Source organism: Orbicella franksi, chromosome 8 (assembly GCF_964199315.1).
Source record: "Orbicella franksi chromosome 8, jaOrbFran1.1, whole genome shotgun sequence".
NCBI classification, from domain to species: Eukaryota; Metazoa; Cnidaria; class Anthozoa; order Scleractinia; family Merulinidae; genus Orbicella; species Orbicella franksi.
In genome coordinates, this window is record NC_138152.1 from 28411173 (window position 1) to 28429568 (window position 18396).

The 18396-nt window shown below is 38.8% G+C and overlaps 1 protein-coding gene across 1 annotated transcript in view; it reads right to left on the reverse strand.

Annotated features, from left to right (window-relative positions):
* The window catches only part of LOC145496112 (uncharacterized), a 37971-nt gene extending 28154 nt beyond the window's left edge, over window positions 1-9817 (reverse strand). Inside the window, exons 1-10 of the mRNA XM_081475747.1 lie at window positions 9212-9817; window positions 8583-8806; window positions 8074-8184; window positions 7118-7280; window positions 6557-6747; window positions 5982-6092; window positions 5654-5801; window positions 5076-5172; window positions 4531-4583; window positions 3827-4096 (exon numbers count right to left, since the gene is read on the reverse strand). Of these exons, the coding sequence (XP_081331873.1) occupies window positions 3827-4096; window positions 4531-4583; window positions 5076-5172; window positions 5654-5801; window positions 5982-6092; window positions 6557-6747; window positions 7118-7280; window positions 8074-8184; window positions 8583-8780 (1342 nt within the window). The 5' untranslated portion in view covers window positions 8781-8806; window positions 9212-9817. The remainder of the gene's footprint in view (window positions 1-3826; window positions 4097-4530; window positions 4584-5075; window positions 5173-5653; window positions 5802-5981; window positions 6093-6556; window positions 6748-7117; window positions 7281-8073; window positions 8185-8582; window positions 8807-9211) is intronic.
* Between the last annotated feature and the right edge of the window lie 8579 nt (window positions 9818-18396).

The following is an 18396-nucleotide window of genomic DNA, read 5'->3' on the forward strand; positions in this document are numbered from 1 at the left end:
AATGGTGCAATAAAGACGTAAACGATGGTTGATTTTGTCGAACCGAAACAAGCGAACTGAATCTGTGAGAACCATTGAAGAACTCTCACTGGAATTTGTTCCGCAGACTTTCGAACGCTATTTTCATAAATTTTCTGCTTAAAGTTAACCAGCAATTTGTAGAAATACTACCTACAACCTATATCTTCCAATCCCGCAGTATTTATAACATAACCGGCAAAGTTGTGTGATCCGGTCATGATCAAGAAGCGTTATACTGATATGTAAATAGATCGCAACTGTACGCCGCTAACCGACACTTATTTCTCTTTCGATTTAGATGAAAGTCGAAGATTAATCCTCTAGAATTACATGATAACAAAATTGTTAGACTCACAGAGTTTTTCGAAGGTTTGGAAATCAGTAGTGCGACAAAGATTCTGTGCAATAGCGTCGAAAATATGACCGCGTAACATCATCTGCGGACCGCTTAGGGAACACATCCTTTTCGCTCATCCGACGAATTTCACTGCAAACTTTGAGAACAATTTACATTGGTTATTTGGAGTTACGACTTAAAACGTGTGACAATGTGAAATCGGTAATTGTATGAAATGTTTCCTTCCGCCTTGCTTCCCGCAGCTTCAAAAATACAGGTCCAAACAATACGATTTTTAATCGATCGAAGCCAATGTTTTGGAGGTCATCAAGTCTCGAAAACTGCAACACGTACGTTGCTCTTATAAACATGAAGCATTCAACTGAAAGTAAAACACAAACTGGATTTAACAGAACCTTGACAAAATACATTCTCGGTAAGGACAAATGTAAACGGGCTATAAACACGCGTGGGAATCTTATGTTTAGTTGACGAAATTACCATCCAAAGCAGTCCTTGAGTTTTCTTTCCTGCTTTTCGTTTGCCTGCTCCTCCACTTCATATCTAGCTTTCCATTCCTAATATACAAGCAGCTCGTCCGCAAAGACGTCTTCCCCGTCGTCGCTTGAAATATTGTAAATTGCTCTCAAAGCTCTAAGCAGTGAGTTCACAGTTGTCGAACGTGCTCGATCGAAGTTTATTTCGGAGCCTTCCGAATCGAAACTTAACTCTGACTCCAGTGACGAAAAAGAAATGACTCTGAGACAAAACTTGGACGTTTTAGTCCCAAAATACATCGGAACGATTAGTTTTGCGTTCTATTTTCTCGAGCAAATACAGAGAGTTGACTGAGGCGCTATTGTGTTTGGTTCCTGGGTAGACGTCATCAGGTACCGCCGCCCCAGACTCCCTAAAACGCGGTCGTGAAACACTTAATCGCGACTTTGAAAGGGCATAGAAAATCGAGGATTCAACCAAATTCAAAAATTTCTTCGCCCAAATGCTTCAAATAAAGTCTAGATTTGTTTTAGCGAAAAAAAAATTTTGGGGTTAGGTGCACTTTCACTTCGAAAGCTACTCTAGCTTACTCTTGAACCCCAAATTTAAGAAACTTGGTATATTTTTGTTTTCTTTGATCCAGGGCTACAGTTACATGTAATAGAAACTTAAATATTTTGAGTAGTCAGTATTTGCCTGTGGTTGGAAAGCGCGATGTTTCTGACTCGATAATATCCGTTTTGATCCAAATGAGCCGTTTGACTTGACCATGGCCAGTTAAGATTAAAACTAAAGCGAAGAGTTTAAATTGCTTTTCTCTAGCAGTCACTGTCCTTCCGCGGCACGAAATCGGCTCATAAATTGAGACAAATTGTCTCAATTTGCGGGTGTTTGTCTAAGCCACACTTTTCGCCCCAGACCACGTGACCCGAAATGATTGACCGCGGCGAAATATTGAGGCCCAGGAACTAGGCAACACATTAAGGCTGGTTTTCACTAGGGCATAAGCACAAGCATAAGAAATTACGAAACAAGTGAGAACACCAGAACATAAGCACAAGAGCACACGCAGGCGCAGTATTAACAAAATTCCTCGATACCAGCTTTCCTAAACTACAATCAAGATGGCCGATGAGGATGAAATCTTTCTCTTTGCGTTGTTTTGTGTTACGTTAAAATCAAAATAAAGTGGACGCGGGGACTATGAATTCCATGAAAAAGCTTCATGAGGTAAACCTTGTTAAGCTTACATTTGTAAACGAAAGCCTATAAATGATGTCAGATAACAATAATTACCTGAGGGAAAACCAGTCTTCCGTGCGACGTCTAGCCATGCTAGCTCCATTTTGTTGCGGTCTTGAAAATCTTTACTTGTTTTTTCATACAAAACCGGGTATTGTCTCACCGCCTTGGAGAGAAGTTCATCTACTGACAGCTCGGCATTTACTGAGGTGTCAAATCGACTGGAATCCGCCATTTTGCTTGTGGTTAGTTTCTCGAGGAGGTATGGGTCAAAGTGAGCGATGATTGGTTGACCGCCTTACGCTTGTACTTATGCTTATTTCACTCGCGTTCGCACTGCGACATAAGCATAAGAAGAACGAACCATGTTCGTTCTTCTTGTGCTTATGCTTATGTTTATGTCGTGGGTGTTCTCACTTGCTTCTGCGAGTGCTTTTGCTTATGTTTATGTTTGTGCTTATGGGCAAGTGAAAACCAACCTTTACTCGCGACATTTCACATGCTCACGTTCTCTATTCTTAGAAACCAATTACCGTATCTGTTAGATTAGAAAATTCTTTGGAGGTCGTTAGGAGCCTATCAGCTTTCTAGTCCAGGTTCTGGAAAAGATAGATTTAAACTGCCTTGTCATTGGCTCGGCGCTATCAAAGAAATCGCGCTCTGTTCCAGGGGTTTTTCGCGCGGGTCACAATAGAGACATGACCGACACCGGAAACCGCGCAAGAAAAACCTCTGGCACCCAGGGTAAATTTTTTATGGAACGCTTAAAAAAATTATTTGCCAGAACTAATCCGTGAGTGCTACATTTTATTGATTCACATTGCAAAATTCAGACCACTCAGGAAGAAAAAGGTTGCTTCTGTTTCCAATCAAGGAAACCTCGAAACACTGAAATTATAGCACGCTTTTTTAACCCAACCACTTGATATATAATCGTTTTACATTAAATAGTATTTTTTTCATGGAACCCAGATCACCTACGGCCGAGTGGAAGGCTCATTTTTTCAGTGTCAGACGTCAGATGAGTGACAACTAGGTACAAGATTAGCATCTTTACTCACCGTGATTCCTCCACAAACCAACCAACAGCCATTTGTTTACAGCACGAGGAGAGATGTGAAGACCCAGAGAAGACCCTGTGGGGATAATGATTATAACTGTAACAAGGCTCTCGAGTCTGATTGATTATCAGTAACTCCTATTTTAATACCTATTGCTCAGTGTACGCTCGTGCCTGGCGTTATTGGACCACAAGCGTCATTTGTGCGCGCTGTTGAAGAAAAGTTGCTCTTGAATGGGTTCTCCCTCTCATTTATGATAATTACGTCATCATTAATTATAGAACATAATTATTATATAATAAACAAATTATTTCTTTTCCTAGCCTTTGTCAACTTCCAGAACACGCTCACTGCGGTAAAAGAATACCGCTCCAGTGAAAATCGATGTGGAATTGCGAGTAAAATAAATGCAAGTTGATCGGTTTAGGAATTAATTTTCTTTTACTATGACTTGAATAAATAGCAGGACCCGGAAAAGTGACTTCGTTTATTTGTTTGTTTGTTTGTTTGTTTTTTTGTTTTTTACTTCTCTGTGGAATCAGGTAACAGCTATCAAATCAGACGGGTTATATATGTTGTCCGCAATCAGTTTTGTACCAAGGAACATAGTTGTACAATGGAAGTATTCATAAATATATCCCCTTAATTATCCGTATTAGCGACTGACCTCCCCATGTATTGCCTTTGACGTCAGTATCCGTCACTTCTGAAGCTGGAAGCCGAGTAAATCGAGTTTCTGGCACAAACGGAACTTCTCTAATAAACTGCATTCCCGGCTTGTCCCGTATGTTCCCCCACTTAACTGGCAATATCACGTGCCACTGCCGGCCATATACGTCATCACTTTCCATGTACAGACGGTGGCGTTTGCTGACACCGTATAGACGTTTATTTTCAGGATCAAACGCCAGAATTGTAAATAAGGTTGGATCAAGAGCTTAGACAAAATTAAAGAAAACATTGTATCAAGTTCCACTGGTATGCGCACTTGTTACGGTTTGAATTCTAATTAAAACTGCTTTTTCAACCCTTAAAGCCTCGTCATCAACATAGATTTTCTCCTTAATTACCTTTATATATTTACTGCAAAAACAGTTCGGAAAATTGTTAGGACAATTTTTCAGTGGTGATCGTTTAGCACATTCTCTTGACCTTTGCGATGGAGTATAAATTAATTTTCCGAGGAGAAGTCTGATCGATCTTAATCAAGGAAATTTTGATCAACAGCATTAGCCAAGGGTGATAATTCCCTAAATTCCTAAGACCAGTGTGATATAGTATTTATCTCCTTGCCTTAGAGAAATTTTATTTTGATGACTCTTGGTTTCGTAACTGCACAAGTTTAGAGATCACTTTTAGTTGTAATCTTACCAAAGTGAGATTTTCCTTCATTTTGGGTCCCCAAACATGTGCTTCTTGGAAACCTGTTAAGATTAGAACGAAGGGCAACTGTAGTAATCTACAATCAGTCACAATCACGTAATAATTAAAAGTGCCCTTTCCAATGTTGCACACCAAGATTCTACTTTTCATGGCTTCGAAGAATGTAGGTGTTTCAAGCGAAAATTTGCAAGACCTTTGTAAAAGTTAAAAAAGGTTATAAAGCGCTTATCACTGAGTGTGGAAAAGTTTTAGAAAAGTTATAAAGCTCTTATCACTTGAGTGTCGAAAAGTAATTGGTTTTGTATTACCTCGCTTTCCTATTGGCTTGAAAAACTCCCGCCACTTTTTCATCCAATCAGAAATAATACGAAGCTAATCGTGACTCACGTGCGCTCGTTTTCGTCAGCAACATGCTTCGAGTTTTGATTGGTTCACTGGATTAACTGTGTCCTTTGTGATTGGCCGGAATGATTACTTTGGTTTTACTTGAAACAAGAGAATATCTTTTTAAAGATGTTTACATGAACACTTACACGTCGTCTTCACTGTATTCTCCAAAACACAGAAACACAATCGGCTCATTACCGTCATGCGCACAGAGAAAGCCACGCTTTACTACTGCTGAGAATTCTGAAAGGTGAAAACAAAAGCTCATGTAAAAAGTTGCTGATTATGTCATTACAGCACCATCAGTTTAAGCAAAATCTTAAGTCCTCTATCTTTCTGGAAAAAAGCTTAAAAGCCATTCTCTCCTGCGCGGCACATTTATTCATATAGCTTATACATGGAAATACCTATCCCCACCCCCACCCCCACCCCCACCCCTTCTTTTTTCCTTCCTCTCACTCACTGGTTTAACACATTTTAGTAGTTTCTGGTTGATAATTGTATTGTTACAGAAACTGTGCATACCTCAAGCTCCTGGACAGTTTTTGGTTTGAACACTATCACTCCTCCGAAATCTCTAATTCAGCTTCACACACCTCCCCTTAAAAATTTTGGCTTTTGAGACCCCCACCCCCTCTGAATCACCAATGACCTACCACGGGGATAGATATTATCGAAAACTGGACACAAAGTTTATTGCTAGATTTCACAAAGTACTGTCTACCTTCTTCTTTGACTGGCTTCCCATACACCTCCACGCGCATGCATCTTCTTCCTTGCGTGCCACTGAGGTCAAAGGTCACTGTCGAAGCCTTCTTGGGTACGATCAAGGTGTGCGTAATCACGTGGTCTACCTGGTTTCCTTGGAAACGCTACAAAACCAAAATTGAAAAAGCCGTTTCAATTTAATGAACAACCTTTTTACAAGCATGCATAATTAGCATCATAACTTTGGACGCACAGTAATTGGGTATTGAGCGTAATGTTTGCAAACATTAAAGACTATTCTAAGGTATTAAAAAAAAAATGTCTGAGATATCATTCTCAGATACCTTTTTTTTTCCATGCTCTTGAACGATTTTCCCATCAAATGCTAGGAAGACAAATTCAGGGGGAGGCTCGCATTCATTTTCTGGGTGACACAGTTTTCCCTGCATTGAGATCTATTAAACACAAAATGTTAAAAGCTGAATATTGAACTTTGGGTAACGCTTCAACAGCAAACTACAACAACAACAAACTTAATCAACGTGTCTAGGTAAAATAGCTGAGGGTGAAACCCTCTGCTGGCTAAGCCTCTATAATCCTCAAATGATCCCATTAGATTTAATCATAAACGGCTCCTCTTTTATGGATCCCCTATTCTAATAAGCAAGCACTACAATCGCCACATGCATTTGGACCTACTTGATCTGGTGCCGAATTCTCACTTGTAGCCCGAGAGTAGCAAAAAGTATTGTTCATCCTGTAGAATACGGTTCAATCACACATCACAAGTCACATTTTCACCCACCACTTCCCCCCCCCCTTCCTCACCCACCCCTTTTTCTAAGCGTATTTAGTACGTTGCCTTTTACTCTACATTATTTTCCCAGAGGGGTTGTTCTTTTTCTGTGGAAACTTTTACCTGAGTAATGTAGTACGGTTTTGTGAGATTGATAGTTAATGTCCTAACACTATCCGACTCCTGAACACACCATGCTTTTTCTGGTCCCGAATTGAGACGGGACTGATCCCGAGTCCCGTTCTCTGTTTCACTCGATGCATTTATCTGGGAATCTTTGATGGCACCAGACTCCATTCCAAGGGGGCGAGGAACTGTATTAAGGAAAAAAAAAACGTGATAAAACGTGAAATAATCAGGCTCTTGAAAGTAACTGATTTAATAACAATTACACTCCGAGCCGGCTCCTTTCAACTGAAGGTTTATTTTCATATGGAGTCAGTCATCTCTATTAAATTTAATAAAACGCCAAATACTTGACCAAGTCTGCAAAAGAAATTGCCCCAATATTGGGTCTTGTTGTGAACATTTCTTCATCCTTTAAAGTAACATTTTTTCCATGAAGTAGTAAAGCAATTTTGGTGAGTTCTTATGGCACATTCCTAGGTGAAAAATAAGTCGCATATTTTTCTATTCTATGCGGAAAACCTTCAACAATTCAGGTATAAAGTATAAGTCGCTCACCATTTCTGTTATCCACAAGATAACATCCATAGAATTCAATTGCCATCGACAAGCGTGTCTTCCAAGAGCGCGGATTAATGCGTAAATACTGGCCGATGATTGGAGGACTGATGACGGATACTTTCACCGGCGGAAATTTGCTGTTAGCTGTACATGTAAATTCCTAAGAGATATGGTGTTGAGAATTTTTAAAAGCCAACTACATAATATTTTGTTTCCAGAGGGGAAAAGCATTCGTGCCACGGTGATTCATTGGAACTTGTCCCAAAATGTCTGGGGTTTTATGTGGCCTGAGTGTAAAACACGGAGTGAACTTTTATTTGTTTTCAATTTTAACGCTGTGGGGTTGCGTCGAAGAAAGATAAATTATTATACAATGGCGACAAATTCAAAGATGTAAGTTAAAGCGTACAATTTTATAAGGAGAAAAAACGACACCAAACGAACCAGGAATAATTATGAAATTTAGTAAATGGTTTGAACCCAGGAGTATCAGTAGTTCGTATAGTGTGATCGTCCGGGTGTCGGGGTAGTTCTGAAAAGAACTGTTGTTGGTGACTGACGTTTCGACAACCTGAGCGGAAGTCATCTTGAGGGACAAGTGAATAGTGTTTGTCAGTCGATGATGTTTTTAGTCTGGTCCGTTGAACGTGATTGGTCAGTTTAGCCATGATCGTATTGGCTGAAAGACTCGTGTGGAGTTTGTCATCAGTCATTGGTCGGTTTCGTTCCGTCTATTGTTAGTCAAATTGTTCTCACTTGACTTTGAAGATGACTTCCGCTCAGGTTGTCGAAACGTCAGTCACCAACAACAGTTCTTTTCAGAACTACACTCACCCGGACGATCACACTATACAAATCGAACTAATTATGAAATTGTTTTGATCAATTCGGCGGAGGGGGAAAATTGGTTGAAAAAAGAATGCGTGTGAAAACTCAGTAAAGTTAACGATTACTTTTGGTTTTCCGCTTGTTTTGTCCTTGTACACCATCCACATTACGTTGTCATTACTGGAATGTACCAAGAACGAGGTCACGTAACTGCCATTTGATCCCTCGATAGAAACCTAAAATTGAATGTTAGCGCAAACAAATATCAAATATTTTCATAGCCAAGAATAAAGACCTCGACACGCATATTTACACTTGACAGTCGGACAAAAGCACACCAAGTTAACACAAAATAAAATATTGCGGGAATATATTGGGGCGTCTAGGTTTGATGCACAAACTGACAGTTACACCCCCGGGGGGGGTGGTACTCCCAGAAAAATCAGGTGGTGATGTGAGACTCGATTCCCAAAACCCTTACCCTCAGTTTAAGACTAAATCTATGATTTTCCCTACCCTATTTATGACCTGGCCAAAAATTTGATACCCTGTTTGAGACCAAAATGGCCGAGATCGAAACCCTATTTCCCCCCCCCCCCCGGGACAGTTACAAAAGTAACTTAAGTTTCATTACCATTTCAACTTTAGTCTTTGTGCGGAAATCCACTTGAAGAAAATTGTTGCGGTCATAATGAAGCATTCCGTCTTCAACCATAAACACACCAACAGAGCCTGGTCTTGAAAAGTGAGGACAGTTCCCACTTTTGTTTCGTTCAGTCTTCATGTAAGAGGAACTCGACAGCTGACTTTCCTTGATTTTGCCATCTTTCATCCCCAAGGGGCGAAAACGGGAGCATGCTACAAAAACAAAATGATAAATAAGAAATTTTGGCCGGATTAACTTACTAAATTTTCACTGAAATTCAACTAAGAACTTTAAAATTTGCGTCAGCATGGCCATCAAACAATGTTGTTATGGAAACATATAACAACGCTAAGTCCATTCAAGAGAGTAGATACAGCAATGATGTCAGGTTATAACTCATTCTTTAATTAGACTAAATTTTGCAAATTTGTTCGTTCTGTAATCCGTCTTTATCTTCCCAAATCTTGGCCATCCTTGTCCATCTTCGGCCTATTAATACCTCCTTGGTAATTCTGTACCTTTAGAAAGTGTTATTGTGTGGCCTTCGGAAAAAAAAACCCGAATCACATGATGTCAAGAAAACCAGGATATTCCATCATCATAAATTATTAACTTACTTGGTGCGTAGAACTCAAAGGAAGACCTTGTTCGTTCTGTTTTTGGAGCTCCATCCAGGCTTTCATCTTCCCAGTAATATTCCACAGCTACAAAAGTCGACGTTTGTGAAGTTTTTCCCGGCGAGGTTCTCTTCTGATGGTCAACTTTGAGATTTATGGCGAGGGTGATATTTTGGCAGGATTCCAACTTATCAAACTGAAATTTATAAATGCATGGAGAACAGTCTGTGATTTTCCTTTAGCCGAGTAATTTTAAGTTTATTTTGGTCGATTTTAAGCCTTTCCACGAATATCACGTTAAATCACCTAAATAGCTTTGCGGAAATTCTCAAAACATTTTTTAAATATCACAAAAAATTTTCTAAATATTTCTAGAAACGTTCTCAATAGTTTCTTGTTTTTATTTTAAAGATAAGCCGATTTTGAGTCACTTAGGCCAAAACTTGCTTAAAACGTTCTTGTAGTCGGTAGGAGTAGGGGAGGCAAGTTGCTAATTTAGAGCTTTTAGCGATATGGAAAAACACATTTTTCCAGGGGGAAATTGCTGAAGTGGATTCTTTCTGGCATATAACTGAGTATTGTTTCAAGAAAATAGTGAGGAAAACACAGGGCTATGGCAAAAAAGCTAGTAAATATTACTAAATATCCCCTAAATTTTCTTCTAAAGATCCCAAAAGATATCCTGATAATTGTGGAAAGCCGGCCCTAGTTTGTTTGCACTTCAAAGTTCTGTTTGAACAATTTGTGAAATAGGTAAACTTACTGCATAGCGCCGCACAGATTAAGCTTAATTACTTTCTAACCAATCATTATCTTACCTTAAAGTGCACCTAACCCCAAAACTTTTTTTTCGCTAAAACAAATCTAGACTTTATTTGAAGCATTTGGCCGAAGAAATTTTTGAATTTGGTTGAATCCTCGATTTTCTATGCCCTTTCAAAGTCGCGATTAAGTGTTTCACGACCGCGTTTTAGGGAGTCTGGGGCGGCGGTACCTGATGACGTCTACCCAGGAACCAAACACAATAGCGCCTCAGTCAACTCTCTGTATTTGCTCGAGAAAATAGAACGCAAAACTAATCGTTCCGATGTATTTTGGGACTAAAACGTCCAAGTTTTGTCTCAGAATCATTTCTTTTTCGTCACTGGAGTCAGAGTTAAGTTTCGATTCGGAAGGCTCCGAAATAAACTTCGATCGAGCACGTTCGACAACTGTGAACTCACTGCTTAGAGCTTTGAGAGCAATTTACAATATTTCAAGCGACGACGGGGAAGACGTCTTTGCGGACGAGCTGCTTGTATATTAGGAATGGAAAGCTAGATATGAAGTGGAGGAGCAGGCAAACGAAAAGCAGGAAAGAAAACTCAAGGACTGCTTTGGATGGTAATTTCGTCAACTAAACATAAGATTCCCACGCGTGTTTATAGCCCGTTTACATTTGTCCTTACCGAGAATGTATTTTGTCAAGGTTCTGTTAAATCCAGTTTGTGTTTTACTTTCAGTTGAATGCTTCATGTTTATAAGAATGACGTACGTGTTGCAGTTTTCGAGACTTGATGACCTCCAAAACATTGGCTTCGATCGATTGAAAATCGTATTGTTTGGACCTGTATTTTTGAAGCTGCGGGAAGCAAGGCGGAAGGAAACATTTCATACAGTTACCGATTTCACATTGCCACACGTTTTAAGTCGTAACTCCAAATAACCAATGTAAATTGTTCTCAAAGTTTGCAGTGAAATTCGTCGGATAAGCGAAAAGGATGTGTTCCCTAAGCGGTCCGCAGATAATGTTACGCGGTCATATTTTCGACGCTATTGCACAGAATCTTTGTCGCACTGCTGATTTCCAAACCTTCGAAAAACTTTGTGAGTCTAACAATTTTGTTATCATGTAATTCTAGAGGATTAATCTTCGACTTTCATCTAAATCGAAAGAGAAATAAGTGTTGGTTAGCGGCGTACAGTTGCGACTATTTACATATCAGTATAACGCTTCTTGATCATGACCGGATCACACAACTTTGCCGGTTTATATATGTTATAAATATTGCGGGATTGGAAGATATAGGTTGTAGGTAGTATTTCTACAAATTTCTGGTTAGCTTTAAGCAGAAAATTTATGAAAATAGCGTTCGAAGGTCTGCCGAACAAATTCCAGTGAGAGTTTTTCAGTGGTTCTCACAGATTCAGTTCGCTTGTTTCGGTTCGACAAAATCAACCATCGTTTACGTCTTTATTGCACCATTAGCCGATCATCGTCAGTAAATTGTACAGTATATCTTTCTTTAAATCTGGAATATTGCTGCAACAGCCGATAGCACCTCTGGAAGGCGTTTTCTGCGCACTTTTCGAATGTGTATTGCACCATCCTGAAGGAAATGAGAGGAAATGAGATATCCAATCTTCCTGGGTAGACGTCACAAGAGCCGCTGGACCCATTCTCCTCAAACTCGGTCGTGAAACAAAATGGCGGTGTTTTGGAGCTATTTTCGAGATTTCGTCGTGGCACAGCAAATCGAGGATTTAACGGAATTCAAAAATTTTTTCGCAGAACTATTTCAAATAATAAGTAGATTCGTTATAGCGAAAAAAAATTTTTGGGGTTAGGTGCACTTTAACGATCAAGGTTGACTCCTGACTTATCAAGCTGGTATAGTCTGGTCCAGTTATGTTTTGAGCCGAATCAAACTCGAGCTGTTCAGAAAAAGACCACTTTACCTCCAGGTTGGAAGCAACTCCTTGTGAATCTTGGCCGTGTGCTATGAAAAGGTGCTGAGTGGCCAAACCACTGTGAAAAGAAGAGCATGGTTTGACTTACAACAGAATCATTTATATCTTGCTGCTTATGACATCAGCTGTAGATACATTTATTCAAATACAAATCGTTTCTTTCCATTAAATAAAAACAACTATCAATCGTCACTCGGTTAAGGCGCTTTTATCCCCGTTTGTTTCTCCGCGTTTGACGTTTGCGTGTTTCCCGCGCTTGGCACGGGTTGTGTGGTGTCTCTCGTGTGGCGCGCACGAGTAGCCTTTTTTTCTTCAGGCTTTGACTGACTTGCTTTTTGCTTTTGTTGTGATCGGCTATATTATAAATACATTAGGCCATTCCACAAATATCATGTAAAATCGCCTAAATATCCTTCCAGAAAACAAAAATGAAATTATATTTAACTTGACGTTTCGTATGTTTCGACGTACATGTACATCTTCCCCCAAAACGTTTTTCTAAATACCTCGGAAAACCCTCCAAATATCAGTCTTATTTTTGTTTTAAAAATAAACCAATTTTGGTGGTAAGTTAGGTCAAATATTTAAAAATCTTCCAAATTTTCTTGCAGCAGTAGTAGAAGATTCAGGTGCATGGATGTTACTAGCATCCGCCATTTTTGAAAATTGCTGCTTTAGCTTTAGTGCTTTTAGTGCTATGGAACATATTTTTCAATTGGGAGATCAATGTAATGGATTGTTTCTGCCATATCGCTATTAATTGTTTAAAGAAAATAGCGAAGAAAACGCAGAGTTCAGCCAAGAAAGCTGTAAACATTCAGTCTCAATATTTCTAGATTTTCCGGAAATATCTTCATATTTTCTAAATATCTCGAAGACTTCTAAATATCCAAAAAAATATCGGGACATTTGTGGAAAGCGTGATAACACATACATGCATACATCCTTTGATGACTTTCCCCAAAGGGGCTTTTCAAAGACAGTGCCTTTAATTTAAAATTACAGCAAACCTAAAATACTAATTAATTACCGCAATATATCGGTAATTAAAGAGAAAGATCGTTTAAGTTAAAAATTTAAAACGTTTTCAAGTAGTTCCCATTTGAATTGAATTTCGATTGTTGTGATCATTATTGTTATTGTGGGTCATAGCTCAGTTGCGACTACCACTTAAGACTTCATGCGAAAAAAATTGAAATCCAAGAAGGTAATGCTATGTTACACCATACCCTTGCACAATGGGTTCAGACTGATTAGCCAGCGATACAGAAACCACTAGCCTCGGGTCTCCTCCTTTTGTAGGAACACAAAATGCTTGGGGCGCAACGAATTGAGCCTAAATATAGGAGCAGAAAAATCAGCGTTAAAATAAGTTTCGGCTGTCTTCATTAAAGAGAGAATGAAAACTTTATTGAAGAAAAAACACTGAGCAATTCTTTGTAATGGATGACATTGTTTAGCATCTCTTTGAGAAATGAGAGCGATATCTAGAACAAACAGAACACAGCGATTAAGTTCATGGAATGTGTAGAACAGAAGTTACATTGCTTTAATTGCTCATAACTCTTGAAAAGACCTCGATTGATGGAACAAATACAGCTGTGAGCCTATAGTATAATGAGTTTAAGAGCTACTGGAAGAAATTGTCATTATTTTGACATCGCCAACATCCAGTGTTGTTTCTAACCTTGTTTCAAAAGTTACACGTCCAAGGAAGCGAAATATGGTCATTTTAAGAGTTTTGAGAGGCGTGCACTCTGCTGTTAAAATCCTGGGCATACAATAGCCTATTTCCTTTTGGTAAAGTTCAGATCTTCGAGTAGCTAGTGTAGTGTTGAAGAGAAATTTTCGAAAAGCACTTACCATAGCTTGTAAGAGAAACAACGGTAGTAAGAGAGATACCATCATTTTAACTTGAATAGCGCAAAATTTTTCACATAACGATCTATAATGGAAAAGATGTAAGTGAAGGAAAGAAGGACAATAAAAATTATTAGCAACAAAAGTGTTCTGAGAACAGTTAAATATCATGTTTTAACTATGACGTTGATGCTATGGTAAGACGATGTCACTGAGTTTGGATCCATAAATCATATGATAAAATAAAGTAATAATAATGTCTAACGAGGGAACCCAACTCGCGAAGGCGGTTTTCAGTTGGGTTGGCAATATCACATCACATACAAACATACAAACATTTCGTCTTTTTTTTTTTTACTCACAGAATAGAAATAATGGTTAACCAAGGCGGCACGACAAATGAATACAGATTACAGCTCTTACCGACAATGGCCTCGATTGGCTACGAAAAATCTGCTTCCTCAGCCAAAAAATTATGCTTATTTAGCTGTTCTTGAATCTGCAATTTTGCCAGTGCGCCGTTCAAACTCGGCGCATTTTGAAATAAAACACCAAAGTTTGGTTTTGTATATTAAGGGGAGATAATTGGCCTTAATCAGCTTTATTTGCGTCATAGATCATGAAAAAACGCAAGTTTCCTTTCCCTATTGCGGCTGCTTACCTTAGACAGATAAATATTTTATGTCCATTGAAAAACTGGACGTTAGAGGAGATCTGTTAATGCCGGCCCTTAACTTGGCAGTCTACGAAATAATCGAAATAATCGCCTCCAGACAAGTCTAAAAAGATAGGTCCGCAATGCGAACATGTGTCTAGTGCAGGATTGATACTGGGAATTGATAGTTTACATGCAGATATTATGCGCTGAAAAATTTCTTGTGATTAATGTAATTGTGGGTTCTTAACATATGCTTGTATTTTGGTGTTATTCATTCCTATTATGGGATTGAAAAGCTTTAAAAGTATTGTAGTGTCGTTTGCCCCATGCAGACGTAAGAAATGGTTTTGTCAATAACAGCTCAAGGTCATTGATAATTGTTTTTGCAAAGTGGAATATCAGGTGTTTCTTTCTGCCACTTCTATATTTCGTTGCTTTTTTTATTTTGTCGTTATTTTCCCTCGCCCCCACTGATTTTTTCCCAGGTGCCATAGCACGAATATGTCCCAAAATGAACTAACATGCGTACGTGTGGAAACAGGTATGTCAGGATAGTTTTTTCATGCAAAGTGGAGTATCAGGTGTTTTTATACTTCGTTACTTTTTTATTTCGCAGTTATTTTCCCTCGCCCCCACTAATTTTTCCTGCTCACCCACTGCTCAGAATTTCAAATCACGCTAATTTTCGTAATACGCCCGGCTGTGCCCGGAGAGTCCACAACATTTTGACCACTGTGATGACGCATAATCTTGTCGATAAGAGTACACACAACGCTAAACCACATTCGATTTGTTAAATTCACGAGCTACGATATGGTTCTAAAATCTTCCAGGACCAAAAAGGATCCTGCATGGACATGTTAAAACTTTTTAAAGAACAAAGTGGATAATTTGTAAGCGTTGTTGACGACACAAGGGGCAACATGAAGTCCGTGTCTTTAACGTTTTTCAACCATAAGGTAGCTTCATAGTTTTCAGATTTCTGTTGCTACAATTTAATATTCGTTTGAGCCTCTTGATTTGAAACTCACTTTTGCATGGTTGAAACACACTCCTGCTGAAATTTTACTCGTAGATGAGTTGTGTTGCTTTTGTTTAGAAAATAAACAAACCCCTTAAATATGTCTCTTGTCTGAGCGCCCGCTAATTTAATGATTATTTTGGCTTCATTTGAGCCAAATTATTCACTGAAGGGAATGTGTTATTCTTATTAAACTGTAAAGTTTTATTTTTCGGTTTCGGAATGCCTAACAACACCATTCTAAGTTTGTTTAAAATCTTTCGTATGCTTGATTTTACGTTTTCACCTGTCCGAAAAAATGATAACAAGTGCACTTCATTTGTTGATAATCCAAATTTTAACAATTTTCCCCCCGCTAAATGCCTTTCGTAATATTGCCTTGAGAAACATCATTTTTTTTCTAACGAAATCCGACAATGAGAGAAATTGAAAATTAAACTCTCGCATCTCTTTGAAAATAGTTGCAAGTGCAAACGTGGTTAAGCTCTCTGAAAATATCACATTAAATGTTCTTACATTGTTTGCGTGATAGGGCAGTACCATAACTACCTTCACAGTTGGAAGTCTCTTGAGTGAACAAAATATTGAAATTAAAACTAGAGAAAACAGGGGCGGATCTAGGATTTTTCAAGGGGGTAAGGGATGGCTTGTATCTTGGCTCTGCATAATCAATGGCGCATGTCCCCAAAATGTTGCAATTTGAGGGAATTGGAACCTAATTCAAAACTGTTGCACCGGAAATACTACCAACGCAGTTACGATGAGGTATCTGTCCAAAGTGTTTGTCTTTATTTCTGCCATTTTCCATTTTTTGGTTTTCTAAACAAAGGGGGGAGGTCGCTAGCCACCCAATCTAACCCCATCCCCCTTAAATCTGCCTCTGGAAAATTCCAAATTAATTAACTAACTGTAATTTTTATTTAAAACTCGGAAAAATACCGAAGTACTACTGTATGTAATTCCACACATTCTCGAAGTAGTTACTGTGTAATTCAAATAAGTACCATTTTTACGAATAGTGATATAAACTTGAAATTCCGTCATATATGGTTGTAAAACAAACGGTGTCAGAAAATTGTCAGAAATATTTTGTTTTGAATTTAGTAAAATAAACAACCTAATGCTTATCTTAGAATACTTCAGCTAAATTATTCACTAGAAGGAATTTTGCGACGGAGTGTTTTTGTCATTACAAACAACGGCAGTGTTACTTTCTTGAAATGGTTTCTCCTCAAATGAAAACAGTTTATAGCCCGCGACAATTTCGTAGTAAAAGAGTCAAACCATGTTTGTTTTATATTCATATCTTTTTACTCTAGGAGAAGGCGTTATGTGTATAGCGGGTTTTATGTAGTAACATACAGCTGTTTTGAGAAAGGTTGTCCTATCAAAGCGTACAAACATGTCGAAAGGTAATATGGGTAATTGTGGTTCACGGTTGCTTGATTGAAGCTCAAGTTGTTTCAGTGTTCTTCAGTGTGATGGAATCAGAAAGAAACAGTACAAACAGGTGTATTGATGGCTTCATGCTTTCTCCTTCGTTTTTTCTCTTATGGGGTGTCCTACTTAACTACCAATTGGTCACGAATTTGTTGCTAAGGAGGGTTTCTAACAGTCATATTTTGAAAACCAGACCTCCAAAGAATAAGCTTTTTGCACAGGTTTGTTCCATTGAAGAGTCCTCCAAAAGTTTCACATCATGGCCATATTTGACCAGTCAAGGGACCAGAATAGGAAAAACCCTAAAACTTAAAAGCCATCTAAATCTGAAAATTTAAATCAGTGTTAATAAATTGAGAACGTCGGAAAGAGGTCGTTTCGCCCCAACTCAAAGTCGTTTGGCCCCAACTCAAAGTCGTTTCGCCCCAACTCAAACTCGTTCGGCCCCAACTCAGAGTCGTTTCGCCCCAACTCAAAGTCGATTCGCCCGAAGTTTCAAATGTGTTTCATTTTCTATATTTCCTTCTTCAATACACCTGTATAGGTGGTAACCGGTCGTTTCGCCAACGTGTGAGTGGTTCGCCAACGCCCAGTTCGCCAACGCATGAAGTCGATTCGCCAATGTCCTGGATCAGTTCGTATATATCAGTTCGCCAACGTCCGCAACACTTTTTGGAAAAGGTATGAAATGTATCTACAAATTTCCAACCGTATCAAGACAAATTTTAGCAGTCTACGAAGCAGCTGACCCTACTAGCCCTGAGAAAACTTTAAAAACAGCGTTAAAACTCGCCTGGCAGTATTTACCTATCCAGTTTTATTACTTTTAGACATGACGTTATGGGCCAAAAACGACAGAAAACCTATTTGTCTTTTTTTATACGGAATTTAAGCTTACAACAACTTCGACAAAGAGACTCAAATGTTATTGCTTCTTATTGCTCAGAGATACAAGAAATTAAAGCAATGAAATTTATAAAACGTCTCACAGCATGGTTTCAAATCAGGAAGACCTTACAATTATGCATCTCCTATTGAAGATAAACTTATCTCGCCAAAGCAACTCGGAAAATTTTTATGGAAAACGCGACGAAAGTTTCTACAACAGTCTCCTACCTCAGTTTTGGCAATTCAATTCAGTGTGAATCTTCCTGGCAGAAACTTCCCCCAGAGTCTGTACGGATGGAAGGCGCGCTGGAGCCTTGAGTCCTTTAGAGGTTCAGCTTCAAGTATTCTGCAATTTCTCAAAATGTACGTTTCTGCTGTGAGGTGTTTATTAAACTCGTAATATACGAAAGTGGCCATCCTCGTTAGTCTTGTAACAATCCAAAGGGTGAAACAAAAGCAGTCTTGTACCTGTCCTCAGGAGCCACCTCAATCTGATGGTAGCCAGAGACCATGTCAATTGTAGTGAAAAACTTGGCATCGGCTAGCCGCTCCAGTGTTTCAGTCATGTTGGGAAGAGGATAACTGGCC